General features: G+C 41.0%; 3 protein-coding genes across 6 annotated transcripts; 2 read left to right on the plus strand and 1 right to left on the minus strand.

The window, feature by feature from the left end:
* Positions 1 to 96: 96 nt before the first annotated feature.
* LOC5506265 (S-methyl-5'-thioadenosine phosphorylase) lies at positions 97 to 6,554 on the minus strand. 2 transcript variants are annotated; one of them, XM_048724897.1, is made up of 7 exons: positions 6,405 to 6,554; positions 6,174 to 6,260; positions 4,085 to 4,143; positions 2,836 to 3,106; positions 2,153 to 2,353; positions 1,372 to 1,494; positions 97 to 193 (listed from the first exon to the last, which is right to left on the minus strand). In XM_048724897.1, the coding sequence occupies exons 1-7, from the start codon at positions 6,423 to 6,425 to the stop codon at positions 155 to 157; spliced, it is 801 nt and encodes a 266-aa protein (XP_048580854.1). In that variant the 5' UTR covers positions 6,426 to 6,554; the 3' UTR covers positions 97 to 154. The 2 variants fall into 2 exon arrangements, with proteins under 2 accessions (XP_048580854.1, XP_032230535.2); XM_032374644.2 differs by having other exon boundaries at positions 2,114 to 2,353; positions 6,405 to 6,553.
* A 170-nt stretch (positions 6,555 to 6,724) lies between these two features.
* Positions 6,725 to 10,531, plus strand: LOC5506258 (N-sulphoglucosamine sulphohydrolase). 3 transcript variants are annotated; one of them, XM_048724842.1, is made up of 5 exons: positions 6,725 to 7,032; positions 7,356 to 7,507; positions 7,884 to 8,070; positions 8,558 to 9,541; positions 9,599 to 10,531. In XM_048724842.1, exons 1-4 carry the CDS (start codon positions 6,738 to 6,740, stop codon positions 9,514 to 9,516), a joined length of 1,593 nt encoding a protein of 530 aa, XP_048580799.1. In that variant the 5' UTR covers positions 6,725 to 6,737; the 3' UTR covers positions 9,517 to 9,541; positions 9,599 to 10,531. The 3 variants fall into 3 exon arrangements, with proteins under 3 accessions (XP_048580799.1, XP_048580808.1, XP_032230511.2); XM_048724851.1 differs by having other exon boundaries at positions 9,617 to 10,531; XM_032374620.2 differs by having other exon boundaries at positions 8,558 to 10,531.
* Positions 10,532 to 12,234: 1,703 nt separating this feature from the next.
* On the plus strand, positions 12,235 to 13,756 carry LOC5506261 (dynein light chain Tctex-type 5-B). The gene has a single exon (XM_048724902.1). It carries the CDS (start codon positions 12,827 to 12,829, stop codon positions 13,256 to 13,258), a length of 432 nt encoding a protein of 143 aa, XP_048580859.1. The 5' UTR covers positions 12,235 to 12,826; the 3' UTR covers positions 13,259 to 13,756.
* The last annotated feature ends 1,992 nt before the right edge of the window (positions 13,757 to 15,748 follow it).

Below are 15,748 nucleotides of genomic sequence, written 5' to 3' on the forward strand. Positions count from 1 at the left end.
GAGCTGCGTATCTAGTTTGTGCATTGGACGTTTGATACTCTCGGCCGCGCTTACAGTCAGAGCCCCATACTTCTTTCAGACCAAGTCTAAACATTGCTCCGTTACTTTTTTTAATCATTTCTTGTTCATATACAGGCTTGAATAGGAGATTACATTAGTTTGCTGGCATCATCACTGCCGATTTTGCGGTATTCTAAAAAAGAAAAGAAAACATTTGGCTAAAGTTGGAAGGAACTGTCACGCTCAAACAAATAATTATCAGGCATAAACAACACGGATAATTATGTGTTCAGGCTATCCCATATCGGTGGTTTACCTTACCTCTGATGAACATTACCCGTGTGCTATCCAATATCGGTGGTTTACCTTGGCTCTGATGAACATTACCCGTGTGCTATCCAATATCGGTGGTTTACCTTACCTCTGATGAACATTACCCGTGTGCTATCCAATATCGGTGGTTTACCTTGGCTCTGATGAACATTACCCGTGTGCTATCCAATATCGGTGGTTTACCTTGGCTCTGGTGAACATTACCCGTGTGCTATCCAATATATGTGGTTTACCTTACCTCTGATGAACATTACCCGTGTGCTATCCAATATCGGTGGTTTACCTTGGCTCTGGTGAACATTACCCGTATGCTATCCAATATCGGTGGTTTACCTTGGCTCTGATGAACATAACCTGTGTGCTATCCAATATCGATGGTTTACCTTGGCTCTGATGAACATTACCCATGTGCTATCCAATATCGGTGGTTTACCTTGGCTCTAGTGAACATTACCCGTGTGCTATCCAATATCGGTGGTTTACCTTGGCTCTGATGAACATTACCCGTGTGCTATCCAATATCGGTGGTTTACCTTGGCTCTGGTGAACATTACCCGTGTGCTATCCAATATATGTGGTTTACCTTACCTCTGATGAACATTACCCGTGTGCTATCCAATATCGGTGGTTTACCTTGGTTGGCTCTAGTGAACATTACCCGTGTGCTATCCAATATATGTGGTTTACCTTACCTCTGGTGAACATTACCCGTGTGCTATCCAATATCGGTGGTTTAACTTGGCTCTGGTGAACATTACCCGTGTGCTATCCAATATCGGTGGTTTACCTTGGCTATGGTGAACATTACCCGTGTGCTATCCAATATCGGTGGTTTACCTTGGCTATGGTGAACATTACCCGCGTGCTATCCAATATCGGTGGTTTACCTTGGCTCTGGTGAACATTACCCGTGTTCTATCCTATAACGGTGCCGCGTTTACCTTACCTCTGAACATTACCCGTGTGCTATCCAATAACGGTGGTTTACCCTGGCTCTAGTGAACATCACCCGTGGGTTACCCCATATCGACGGTTTACCTTTCTCTCGTTGATTATTTCTGTCCAGTCTTTTGCTGCAATCTCGGGAATAGCGGCTATTAATATCTTGATGGCGTTAGCCACGTTTACTTTAAACGTCGCAATCACTGACTCAACCGTAACCTAGAAGAAAAAAAGAAGACAGACACTAAATCGTATTTTCAACCAAAATAAAAAAAAAAACAATCAATTGTACTTATACAAAAAAACATCCATGCAAAAATTAAACGCCTTTAACGTCAATGATATTGGCATTGGTGAGGCCAGGATTTTTCCATAGGCCAAGCACTACTAATGAGCCAGGAAATGATTATGGGAAACGTTGACGTCTTTTATATTTCACTGTGAGAGATATTTAGGCCCACCAAGGCGTATTTGCATATAGGCAGCGACACCCTTAAGCCATATGTGCAAATGGAATAGGCAAAGGACCTATCGGACGCAATAGTAGATATTTATGTTATGAGCTCCAATGTTACGAGGATCCTATGGAATTACGATGATTGGGTTAAGGTGTGTAAGTTTTCTTTGCTACTGTAAGTTGAACAGGGACAGATTACCTACTCTGCACCATGTATGCACTTCTGTGCTTTTCTAAACGCTTTGGGTCGCTTTGTCTAGTTACAAGGGACTGAGGTGTACCACAAGAAGCCCAAAACATACACAACATGCATGAGCAGAGGGCTGGGGCATGGCATATACATGTGCTTTTCCTGTAATCACGTGTTTGATACTGACTCACGGGTGCATGATCGTCCCTCCAGCAGTCGTAGTCTGTTACCATGGCAATAGCAGCGTAGCATAGTCCCGCCTCATTGGCTAGTGCAACCTCAGGCATGGCTGTCATACTGATGATTTCTCCGCCCCACGCTCGGAACATCCTGCTCTCTGCACGTGTAGAGAATCGCGGACCTTCGATCACAACATTCACTCCTGAGGCATGGTGGGGAATCCCTAGTTTTTGCGCCTCATTAGCGAGAATCTAAACAAAAACCACGACAAACTCTTCCTCACTTTGAAACGTTATTGTTTGCTCAAAAGGGTGTAAGGTCTTTAAAAATTGTTTCCTTCCTATGGGAAGCTTGGAAATACAAAGAAAAAGTGCAATGAAGTGATCCACAAGTACTTCTTTTCTTTTAATATATTAAAACTTTTGCTGTCCTTATATAAGTGACGAATTTAAGTAGTAGAGGTTTTGGTACAGTAGCTGGTTAAGCACCAAGTACAGACGCTGGAGAGGGACTCCGCCGTCTGGAAGGGCTCTTTAACATCCCACAATTACAGTTTGATTAAATAGGTTTAAGAGACGGGACCGCCATTTAACATTGTCAGCTGCCACAAGGGATATGTAGAGGTTTTTACACCTCTGAAAAAATCCCAAGTTGATCTGATCAGGTTCATCCCTAGTACTCTTCCATGAGAGAGCTGTCGCATCCCTATATAAATTTTCCAATTTTCCAATACCTGTTTAGTAACGGAGCAGTATGGGTCATGCATTGGAATGTGACAAACACCGACTGGGCTGTTTGTTTGACCATCGTAGAATGTCGAGGGCCTTTTAGTGGTCCGATCGATAATTTGATCAGGGAATACTATCTCTCCAGGTCTATACGCTTCAGTAAGGGAGCCACAAGCTGTTGTTACGACAATATGGGTACAGCCCTCTTCTTTTAGAGCCCAGACGTTTGCGCGGTAGTTGATATCTGTTGGCATGACAGTGTGTTTGCGTCCATGCCTTAAGAACAAAAGAAAAAAAATCACTGAATATGAAATCATCAACAATCTGAGGTTGACCAGTCCAGGTATTTTCAGGACCAAACAAAACAAAAACACACACCAAAAGAACCAGGCTGTCAATAAAAAGGGTATAACAGTGTGACACATGCTAACATGGCCAGCTCGATTGTTCATTTTTTGTTTCAATTAAACCAATTGAAATCAATGAGGAAGTGAGAAACGTGCTATTCCAGTGGCATGAACTTCATTTGCCATCATGCAAGCCAAAGAAATACTTCAGTCACATCAGAGCACAAGGAAATCCACCCTATTGTGAAGTTTATGTCAAACTAAACTTAGATCCTTCCATGTTAATTGTCCATTTAATATCTATCTTAATTCCTCTGTCCACAGTCCCCACCCCTCCAAGACTTGGACTGTGCTTTTAAGGGTAGATTTCTGTTGTGTGTTTAGGGGAAGAGGGCATGCAATTCCAGTTCCTTATGCCGTTCACTTGTAACATCTGACACATCTGAAGGAAACCTAGGGCGTCCAAGCTTGAAGACAAAGGCAGCTGTATCCATAGGGTTCACCTCAGCCCAGCTATATGCCCATCTTTCCGTTCTGTTCCCAAGATTGGCCGAGGGTGGGTGGAAGGTGCAGTGATAAGTTTTTATATGGAAAAAGCATTGTATTTGAAGATTCCTTTATAAGAAATGACCTACTTTTTGGGTCACCAAGAAGGGGGGGGGGGGTGGTGCCCACCCTGTGTACATGCCTGCCTGGATCTAACCTTCCTGCATTGTTATCAAATTCAGTAATAACATTTAGGGGTCTAAAGCAAGGCTTCCAAAAAAATAAATAAAATAAAATCACCATTGCAAAATTTATATGAAAAAGAAACCATTGACCTCCCCTCCCCCCATGGTATAATAATCAAAGTAACAGGTCCTCAGGATTGTGTTAATAACATGATAGGGTGAGCTGTTTAGCATACCTGGCAATCAGAACACACTCAACACCTTGTATATTTCCTGTGATCAAGGCATCTGAGGGCTAAACAGAAAATCATTATAATTTCATATCTTTATTAACATCTGTTATTTCAAAAAATTGGATTCCTGTTGCATTTTAAATTAGAGGTACAGAGGTACAGCTTTCCGAAGGAGGGTTAGATTAAGCTACCAAAAGAAAAAGATGGTGGTGTTTGATGAATTCTTGTGTCTCAAGTGTATTAAGGCTTGGATCCTAAGCTAAAACAGTTGAAATTTTGAAAGTTGCCTTAAAGTGAGTTAACATTGCCTTAAATGCATCATTTTTGGTCAAAACATCAAACTCGGTATTGTAAGCTGATTGGTAATATTTTATTTTGAAGGATGACGTCATCCAGCCGATCATGTGACTTTTACAGATCAATATTTCAAAAAATTCTCCGCTGGTGGATACGCTATGAAAAAGAAAACATCGCATGTTTTTATGTTCCTTTGAAACACGTCTGCACACTGATGTCTTAACCGGCAAGAAAAGTTTAGCCTTTCGGTCACAAATCAACATTTTAATTCGCAGCAGGTCACGTGACTTAACAAAATATTTAATATCTTGTTAATGGCAGAGAAAATTCCGGATGCTAAAACGCTATCATATGACACACATAAAGTCAAAACTCATTTAGTAAACACCTTTGTCCAACCTGTTTTCCCCACCGGCGGAAAGTAAAAAAACTATTTTGTCACATGATCTATTATGTGACGTCATCACCAGCAAGAAAACATTACGAAAATGTTAAGGCCGTCGACTTTAATCATCTTGCCAAAAAGAATGAATTTAAGGCGATGTTAACAATGTTTAAGGCAAAAAGTTATATTCGCTACTAAGAACAAACTACCCAGGCATTAATATACTTGAGGTGTGAACTGTCATAGACTTTCAGCCATTGTATATCTTATGTTCTCTACTCTGTCTACCCTACTCTGGATTTTTGTAAATCCAGGAATGTGGTGAACGCCTTTGGAAAAAAAGTTCTCATGAAAAGTCTCTGGAAAAAAATGTTTTGGAAGTTAAGACCCATTTCTTATTGGAGGATAATTGGAGGCCCAAAAGGCCATTTTGAGGCATTTTCTCCTGTGTTTTAGATAATGTCTCAAACCTTTACTGTATTTTTGGCTGCTAGAAGGGGAGGCCATGGGCCCCCTTGGCCACCCCCCTGGCTACGCCCCTGACTATCTTTTTCATGATAAATGATATCATGATACACCACCAACCTACCACTAAACCAAAAGTTTTCAGTCTTTATTATGATTACCAGAGATAAAACGTGAAACAACGAAAGCGCACAGTCCTAGCTGAAATTAAGGAAACTAACTGGCTGACTTATTCAGTTGTCCGTTCTTGCTCAATGATTTTGTTAATCTGCGTTATGACATATAAAGCTAACACTAACTAAAATGAGTTTCAAAGGACCTAAAGTCTAGAGATTATGATCTGTTGTCACCTCTTCATACCTGTCAACTCTCCCGCATTAGGCGGGAGTCTCAAGATTTTGGACCCCTTCTCCCGCTCTCCCGCATTGAGCACCAAATCTCTAGCTTTTAAGCGATTTTTATCGCTTCCGAAAAATTATTCTTTAGAAAATCTTAATTTTGCCTATTTTCTATTAAAATATTTGGAACAATAATTTCCTTGTTTAGCGCAATTCATCTAACACCCTCGTGAGATCTATAAGTGGATTTGTTCGTGAGAGCTTTCAATACGCCTGCAAGGTTAAACCCAACCCTCCCCCCAAAAATGAATATACCCCACCCATCCCCTCAAAAAATTCACAAGCCTTGAGATTTTTGGAGGTTGACAGGTATGCCTCTTTTACAAAAGGTGGACCGCCATCTTGGATTTCTCCGACTAAGAGGTTGGGTACGACTGCTGGGAACCCGAGGACTATACCACAATTTACACCCGTGGAAAAATTGCTTCCCCTTGATCTTCGCTACGGCCTGGGAACTTATGTACAGCTACTGTACATCTTTGCCTCTGATAACGCAAGATAAATATGTATACCTCATCACATAGAATTGACAAGCGAGTAGATTTACCTTGCCAAACGGAGTGTCTACAAACTTTTCTTGTCTGTCTGTCATGATATTTGGATTATCGACCCCGGTTCCGCCAAAGATGCCGATCTATTGTAATTTGCACGTGTCAAGTAAAGATACTTTTATTAATAAGCCATTCTAAAAAATTTAAAACATATAAGGAAGGCAATAATCAATCGATTACTTATAATAAGTTTTCTATCCTTAGAGCATCAGGAATGAGGTAAATACCTTTACTTTGACATTGGCCATTTTCCGTGCACAAGTCCTGTACCCTTCTGGACGTCTTTCTCTTCCTGTCCTGCCTCGAACGCTCTCGTACCCAGCCTCACACAGCCGCAAACCAATGGTTTCCCTTCGGGGGGAGGGAAGGGGATATTTCACCAAAACTAAACTCACTCTGCGACATACCATCAATACATTTTAGCCTGGGATCAGGCGATTTCATAATTCTAAAATTGGAGAAGAAAGATGTTATATAAGGGACAAATAAATGGCCTGACAAGATTGTTTTGTGTTGAGTGTTGAGTTTCTCGTTGATAAAAAAAAAAAAATGTCACGTGTATGTCACGTGCGTGTCGGAAGATGGCGGTTGTTCGCCGCACCATTGCTCTTTGTCGGCATGTCGCGATTTCAAAGATCCCTTTAGCCCTTTTAGTGCTGCTAATCTCGAGCGCAGAGTCTCGTAAGAATGTCTTGCTGATTATCGGAGACGATGCTGGGTTTGAATCACAGGTTTATAACAATTCCGTATGCAAAACACCGCACCTCAATGCGCTTGCAAGTCGCGGTCTGGTGTTCCGTAACGCGTTCACCTCGGTCAGTAGCTGCTCCCCTAGCCGATCTGCTATCCTTACAGGTACACACAGTATAGATTAGTGTGTCGCGTAGCCTTTTGGGCAGTCTCCCTTTTATAATAGTGCGTGTTAGCAGCGCGATGGAATAATACATCAAATCGATCAAATGGGTTCACAGTGTGTGTTGTGTGGATGTAATTAGATTGGGCAAAGATTTTTAATGCTTCCATTTACTTCCTTCTAGTATAAAGACGGACTAATTGATTTAATAAGACTAATAAATTTAATACCAATTTTGAGACTGGATGCACGCAGGCCGAGCCAAATGTACCATACTGCGAGAAGGTTCCTTTTCTCAAGATCAGCATTTTGTACTTATATACAGGACTCCCCCAACACCAGAATGGCATGTATGGACTTAAGCAAAATGAGCATCACTTCCATTCCTTTGATGCAGTAAAAAGCCTCCCACTTCTCCTCAAACAACATGATATACGGACAGGAATAATTGGGAAGAAACATGTCGCTCCTCTTCAGGTATGAAGTGAGACCCATATAAAATATTTTACAAGGGGGAGGGTGAGAAGGGCTGGGGTAGGGTTGGGTTAGGGACTACCTGTATATAGTTTTCTCTTATTCTCTTGTTATTCAACATATATCGTATAATATGGTGCACAGAGGATGAAGAGGCTACCTAATTCTTTTGTGAAAGTCACCTCTCCCATGAATTAATTTGCTTATACAGCTTTCGCCATTTGGTATGTTCTCTTCTTTTTTCCCTTCCTCTAATGAACAAATAAGCTTTGATTAGGGTAAAGGTAGGGGATTGCTATTTAAAGTAACATCACACTCACTCATATAATGAATATAATACAAATTTCAAGTTATTATAGGCCTGGGTTTGTTCCTGCAGGTTTATCCATTTGACTTTGCATACACAGAAGAACATAACCAAATCAATCAAGTTGGGAGAAACATCACATATATGAAAGAGCTGGTTAAAAAATTCCTGCAAGAGTCTATTGATGACCCCCGCCAATTCTTTCTTTACATCGCTTTCCACGATCCCCACAGATGTGGACACACAAGTCCTCAATTTGGTAGGTGGTTTGCAAGTAGTATAGGCAACCATTTACCAACCCTTAAAGCCACATTGTCACCAGTTTACCTTCGGTTGATTACGTAACAATCTCTGATGATTTTTAACACAAAACGCAAAAAACATTGAAAAAATGTAAAAGCTATTTCTAGTTTCTTAGAGGATGTGACTTATAATTTAGAGGAGACGACCTGTTTAATATCATGGTTTCTAATACATTCTTTTTTCTCTTGTCGGTTTGTGTTTGACCTCCAGAAGTAAACTGGTGACAATGCACCTTTAAGTAACCATTGCCGTCATATTTGCTATGCTCTTGTTTTCTTGGTCTGGAAAGCATTCAAATTGTAAAATAATTCTAGACAACACAATTGAGCCTGAATGATTGATTGATTGCCCATTCTGTTGTGATTTATCTGTTTGGGGAATCTTGATGAATGATAATTTAGGAGTCATAAAATCCAATAGAAATAAGAATTGTTTTGGTTCAGGGAGTTTCTGTGAAAAGTTTGGCAATGGTGATCCAGGCATGGGTACCATTCCTGACTGGACACCAGTGCTGTACAAGCCAGAAGATGTTGTGGTGCCCTACTTTGTCCAGGACACTCCAGCGGCCAGGGCAGACATCGCAGCTCAGTACACTACAATCAGCAGACTGGACCAGGGAATTGGTATTTTCCTGGAAGAGCTCAAGGTAGCAGGTTTTGATAAAGACACTTTGGTAATCTTCAGTTCAGATAATGGTATTCCTTTTCCAAGTGGCCGAACAAATCTCTTTGATCCCGGTATGAAAGAGCCATTTATTGTCTCATCTCCATATCACACTAAGCGTTGGGGAGAGGTTAGTGAAGCTTTTGTTAGCTTGGTAGATATAGTTCCTACGGTTTTGGACTGGTTCAGTATTGAGTATCCATCGTATGAAATTTATGGCTACAACAAAGTGGAGTTAACTGGGACCTCAGTGCTTCCTATTTTAGAAAAAGAACCTTCATCAGGATGGGATACAGTGTACGCAAGCCACAACCTTCATGAAGTATCCATGTACTATCCCATGAGAGTACTGCGCACAAAGAACTACAAGCTCATTCATAATCTGAATTACAAGATGCCGTTCCCCATAGACCAGGACTTCATGATTTCACCATCGTTTCAGGATCTTTTGAATCGAACAAGTAAGGGTGAGCCCACAAACTGGTATAAGACAATCCAGCAGTATTACTACCGACCACGGTGGGAACTGTATGATATCATTAAGGACCCCCATGAGATGAACAATCTAGCAACGAAGGAAAAATTTAAAGTAGTGTTCAAGGGACTTAAAAAGAAGTTGAACATTTGGCAGAATAGTACTAATGATCCTTGGATATGTGCTCCAGGTGGTGTCCTTGAAAATCGAGGGTGGTACCCTAGGTCTGGTGTATGTCTTCCCATGCATAATGACCTTGATTAGGGTTGATTGACACTTGACACTTCAACTTAATACAGTCGAACCTCTATTAAGCGGTCACCCTCGGGACTTAGCTTAGTGACCGCTTAATAGAGGTTGACCGCTTAATAGAGGTTTCGCTATTTTAGCCCCTAAATTAGCGTAAATCGGGCTGTCATTATACGTAAGAACTTTTCATTATAATAAACAACAATAACAATCATGTTAGCCCTAAGACGGGGCCTGGTGCATTCCAATTTCATCCAGAAATGTTTGAAATCGCCTAGTCAGTTTGTTTTTGCCTATACGGCTCTGTGGCTTTGCCCAATTCTATGGGCATGAGCTACTTTCGCTGGCGTTATGTAAAGTAAATGAGTGCGTTAAGGTGAAGTTACACGCGTCGTTTCCGTCGATATCCGTCATTAAGCGTTTGCGCAATTTTGGAAGCCGAATCAAAAACTCGCAGTGCGTTGCTGTACCCAAAAACTCACAAATCTGACCCAGTTGCATTCATTCGGGGATACCATGAATACATGACTGAGTGGGAACCAGCAAGAAGAAGATGTTTACAAACTTATGCGGGAACCAACTAACATAAAGGATCCGAATGCTGTTGCAATCGTAAGAGAAAAAGCCGACAAAACAGTGATGGAGACGGTCACCCGAATACTCTAGTTGACGATTTCGAAGTTATCAGGCATATTCCCAAACTGATGTCAACGTGGGTTACCAAATATCTCAAAAGACCTACGAACTGTGAGAAAGTCGTAGTCAAAGGGAAGTGGGTGGACAGAGGTGGTGGCTATGGACTCGAGATTCCTTGTGAATACATATTTGAAGGTGAAGGTTTTTCTACTAGCTGGCTAAAGCGGAAATTGGTAATCGAGGAATTTGATGCGACTGGTCCGCACAGTAATTAGATTAAACAGTTAAAAATATGACAAAATATGACGTGCACTATCTGTTGTCATGCTGACAAATATTGATGATGACCGTTTAATAGAGGTGAAAAACAATAAAATCAACCAATTGGGACCCTGCTTTGGTGACCGCGTCCGCTTAATAGAGGTGACCGCTCAATAGAGGTCAAATTTACAGTAAACATAAGGGGGAAAATTCGGGACTTTGGTAAATGACCGTTGAATAGAGGGTGACCGCTCAATAGAGGGCCGCTTAATAGAGGTTCGACTGTAATATATAAGAGGTGCTAGGAGAGAGGTGGGCGCAAACATAAATAGTAACAACTCCACACTTAAAAAAGATTTTACAATGCAGCTGGTATTTTGTAGGAGAAAAATTATATTTAGATATGTATATATATATATATATGATAGGAATACTAGATCTAAGAAATGCGTCACTGTCTGTCAGTTTTAAAAGTAGATACCTAGAGCCTCTGATGGTCACCTTACCCTGGGTACCTCCAGACTTCGCTCATTCAGTGACTCTCAGAGCTCTGGTAGCTCAGCCACCAAAGAGCATGGTAAGAACATACCGAGACTCACATAGCAAAAGAAAAATTGAGTAATGCGGATTTAAAATGTAGAATCAATCTCGCCTGCCAGCGCTAGCATTGCGCATGCTCAGCCAGAATTGGTAGCCACGATGGTCGCTATTTGTACGAGTCTAGACTGTTAAGTACACACGTTCACATTTTTAATGGCTGGAAGAAAAATCCATATCGACAGATAAAATCCTTCAAATCTCATTGTGGACTGCGGTGATACAAGGGTCTGGGTACAAGGAGGGGAAGAGACCGCGCACGCCTGGTAAGGAGATCAAATGAAAGAGCTAGCTTCTCTTCTTTGGACTTTGTGCCCGACCATCTCGTTCTTTATCCTTCGTGGTACAACTCCTGCCACGCAGATTAAAAAAATAATCGATAGAAGGGTTTTTGCGTATAGGGTAAAGGGAAATAGTGGAACGGTGATTTTGAAATAATATATTTTATTTGAAAACTGAAATATCATTTGGAAAAACAATATCCATATATTTGTATGTTTAAGCAAAAGAATAGATCCATTTTAGTCGTTTGATGGATTGAACTTCACGATGATAAGTGGATTTAGTTTGTTACTAAAATGTTCATCTCGATTGAATATTTTTTTTGCGACACTAAAAAATCGTTACAGTTTGTTACGTAAGTCAGCGCTCGTCTTGGTCTGAGTATTTTCGATTTTGTATTTATTGAGACTTTACCAAGCAACTTCTGTGAGACGAAAACTACTTGAAGTTATAAAGTCAATGAATGTCTCAGTACTTTGGTGGGAAAATAGAAAAATAATAATAAAAGAGTCTCCAAATTGGTGTCGTGAGAAATTTAGCTTTAGGTTTAATAATACGTAGCAGCGGTGAGTGTTTCATCATTCGCAAAGGTTTTTTTGCGGTGCCTAAAAGTGCTGATGAAGACTTGATGAAGATAATTCAATACGTACAAGCCGTTTTATCGGGAAACAAACCTAATAATTAGGCATTGACGAGTTCTAAACAAAACATAACAAATAATCGCTCTGTTTTGAACCTTCATAAATGGAATTCACTTTTTGCCCAATTAAGGGTTAAATTGCGCGTTTTAGTACAATGTGCGATAGAAATCTTTCATAGTTCATTAGTGGTTATTTTCAAAAGCCGAAAATAACGAGTGTAGACTTTAATGAGGCGCAGCGTGGTAACTTGGACTATTCTCCTTTTATGAAGACTTGACTCGATTATTGCTTGCTTTATATTGAGGGGGCCATTGAGGTGGGGATGGTTGGTGTTGTGGTCGACATTTAATCGTAAAACACACCTTTTCTCTCAACCTCCATCGCGCTTAATTGCCAAGAAAGACCAGCCTCCCCGCTAAGTCGAACGCTAGAATCTCCAAAACTCTTTCAATCGCCGCCCGAATCAGGTCTTGCTTTTGAATGCTTTCATTAAGCCAAGATCAACTTGATAATCAGTCGCCTGATTAGGGCCAAAATAGTCTATTCTGCCAATGAAATTTGCCGTAATTATGCCGCTTAATTGTTCAGACTTTCTCAGCAAACTCGAAAAGCTTCGTTAAACTAACCCAAGCCAAGGTCGTACAGCAACTAACTTAGCGTTGGGGAACTTTCCCAGGAAATTTAAATGTTACTTCAGTTCTTCTCTTAGCTACTCGGTCTTTGGAAAGACAAGTACCTATTTCCGCATGTGATCTTTGCTAATTGCTAAAATCGACTCAAATCGGTCGTGTTGGCCTAACGAGGCGATAGCAAAATCAGCTTTCCGAGTTGAATCTTCATTAGTAGGAAACCAGCGTAGAGAGAACAACCGCACGGCTCAAAAGCAGCGAAAACAGAGGACTTCGAAAATGATGACGCCAATGAAAAGAAAATTCGAGGAGTGTCAAACTAATCTTGCTTCTGGGCCCCCTGAATTAGAGGAGTTGTTGATTTTACAACCGGCGTGCAGACTACAAGACCTGGACATACAGTGCGTCATTGAAGACGTCCTTCGAGGGAACCTGCGAGGAATAAACTACAACGCTTGGGACACAGAGGCAAGGAGCGCATTTCTGCGAGAATTAATAAAGCAAGAGCTACACAAGATCGGTGTTAGGCTCGCTAACTTCACCGTTATGGTGCTGATCGGAGAAGCAAACGATACGGGAATCGAGAAAGCGAGCCACAGAGTGTGGAAACCAAATTATGACAGTTACACATCAGCGTGGTATAAGAACGCGTCTTTGTTCGCTGTTGGGACAGTATTTGCCAACTACAGCCGTCCTTACCTTCAAGCATAACTGAATCTCTTTCTCGCTGCCTAATAGTATAAATTCTCTTATATTAAAAAAAGAACTGAACCAGTTTCAGATCTATGGTGGATAGATTTCGGTCATTTTTCACCGTCTTAAAAGAAGGATTCATACAGATTTATCTCTTTTCTTGATGCTATTAGAAAGACTTCCTGGATAACTACAAGGGAAAGAAAACAATGCCGTACATCGGAGCCATATGTTGCATTCTCACATATTACGATTAGAAATACTCTTCAAATCTCTCGTTCACAACAGCGCTCTGATTAAATAAATTACTGGAACAGTCAGTTCGTCTTGTTGTAAGAGAAGCAAATCTTTGAGGAAATTAACTAAAAACGTATAATAGCGGTGGATGATATGAATCGATTACCAGAAACAATAGCGAACCACACGTTCATTAGTCCACCACAGGGAGCCAGCACAAATGTAAATACACCTAAGATTGCAGAATCCACTGAATAAAGTATGCAGTGTAAAGTATCATATTCGGTGTATATTATTTTATTCTGGTATATTATACCATTTCCATTGAGGTGGTAGTGGCGAAATTTTCATTTCGGAAACACTTGCAAATCGGCTGTTACACCCGCCATTTTGTTTGATTTCGTGGCGCAGGAAAATATCCACCTCCTAGGGAGGTGTATATTGCATTTTATCCCGAGTTTCTCAACCAATCAAATCCCTTGTTCTTGCGAGGTTACCGAGTTTTATATACTAAATATATATGTATATATTATAGTTATGCAGTTCGAGGTTCTGTTTTAGAGGGTTCAGTACGGTAAAGGAAATTAATTCACCAAAAGGTGACCACAGCTGACCTGATTTTGCGCCTTTTCCTCTGGAACCGCGCGCTTATACCGAGTTGTTCTTAATTAGCTTATCCTGGATCACTACAGCTTTCATAAAAGCTGTCTTTTCTGAAACTAAATTGATTCCATAACTGTTTAAGCTGCTATTCTGGGTCTGTATGACCTGGAATCGATTTGTTTGGCTGTCTAATAAACTGTCTGTGGGGAGAGGCTTGTTGACTGGTCATTTCATGCCAAATTTTTTTGAAATTCCCAGAATGCCGAGAGGGCCAATTCTGCAGTTTTTCCTTGTTCGATTAGAGATTTGTCGAAGAACCCTGAGCTATCATTCGACTGAAGAGTAGTTGCTATCACCTCAGTTGGATGCATATCTTCAAGACCATTTATCCCTTAGACTGTCCCTAGTATCTTGATCACATTTTGTTTATTTTCATTAATAAATTTTGGGTTGTGTGTATATCTCACGGCCGGTTGGGGTGTCAATGGGTTAATCATTTTGGTTGATGGTTGTAAAGTGAGACCTGATGGACCCCAATAAAAATACATATTTGTGACTTAAGCAGTGCTTGCTTTCTTTATTCGTTGTTGTGTATTTTGTGTCTTTTTGGCGAGTTATGTTTCTAACAAAGCATGTGTTCCAAAATTTTGTCAGATATTTTGACAACGGAGTTATTTCAATCTTATTGCTTAGTTGTGCTTATAAAGACCACCTATCCCTCGGGTGGATCCTTGAGTTTTCGATCCGGTTTCTGGTGATTTAGTTTCACTTCTGGCTTTTAGGAGTTCGGGCCTTCTGTGGGCGTAATAGAGTTGGAGTTTGTTGATCATAAAAAACTTTAGCAAGCAATAACATGATAATAACACTTGACCCCTGCACTACTCCATTGGTGTAATGTACATCTATAGAGGCGTTAGCTAAGGGGTTGCGTTGAGGCGTTAGCTAAGGGGTTGGGTTGAGGCGTTAGCTAAGGGGTTGCGTTGAGGCGTTAGCTAAGGGTTGCGTTGGGCAATTATGAGCTGTTCTACATATAGGTTTTTGCTGAAGTAAAATTAGCCCACTCATGTTACTCTTTGTTATAATTTTTTATTATGCCCGCCTCAAAGCTACATCTTTGGTCCCATACTTTCTCCATATCTACAGTTCAGGATGGATTTTCAACAAGGCCGTTACGACACTTATTTTTATCTACTTTATGCATGTTGCATCTCCCTGATGATGATAAGACTAAATAAGACGCATCCAATGAAGCTGGATTTTTGCCTTTTTGTGTTTGTATGTTTGAAAATCTCGAAATTGAAGGGACGCGAAAATAAAGTGTACTTAAGTATACCAGTAATTGTGACGTTTTGGGGTGTGTATTGCTAAAGGCCTTTTGCACGAGAGGGGGGTGAAATGCCTTTGCACGAGAGGAGGGGTGGGTGAAAGGCCTTTGCACGAGAGGGGGTTGAAAGGCCTTTGCACGAAAGGGGGTGGGTGAAAGGCCTTTGCACGAGAGGGGGGGGGGGGGTAAAAGGCCTTTTGCACGAAAGGGGGGGGGTGAAAGGCCTTTGCACGAGAGGGGGGGGGGGGTGAAAGGCCTTTTGCACGAAAGGGGGTGGGTGAAAGGCCTTTGCACGAGAGGGGGGCGAAAGGCCTTTGACGAGAGGGGGGATTTAAGACCTTTGC

This window comes from Nematostella vectensis, chromosome 1 (genome assembly GCF_932526225.1).
Source record: "Nematostella vectensis chromosome 1, jaNemVect1.1, whole genome shotgun sequence".
Lineage (NCBI taxonomy): Eukaryota > Metazoa > Cnidaria > Anthozoa > Actiniaria > Edwardsiidae > Nematostella > Nematostella vectensis.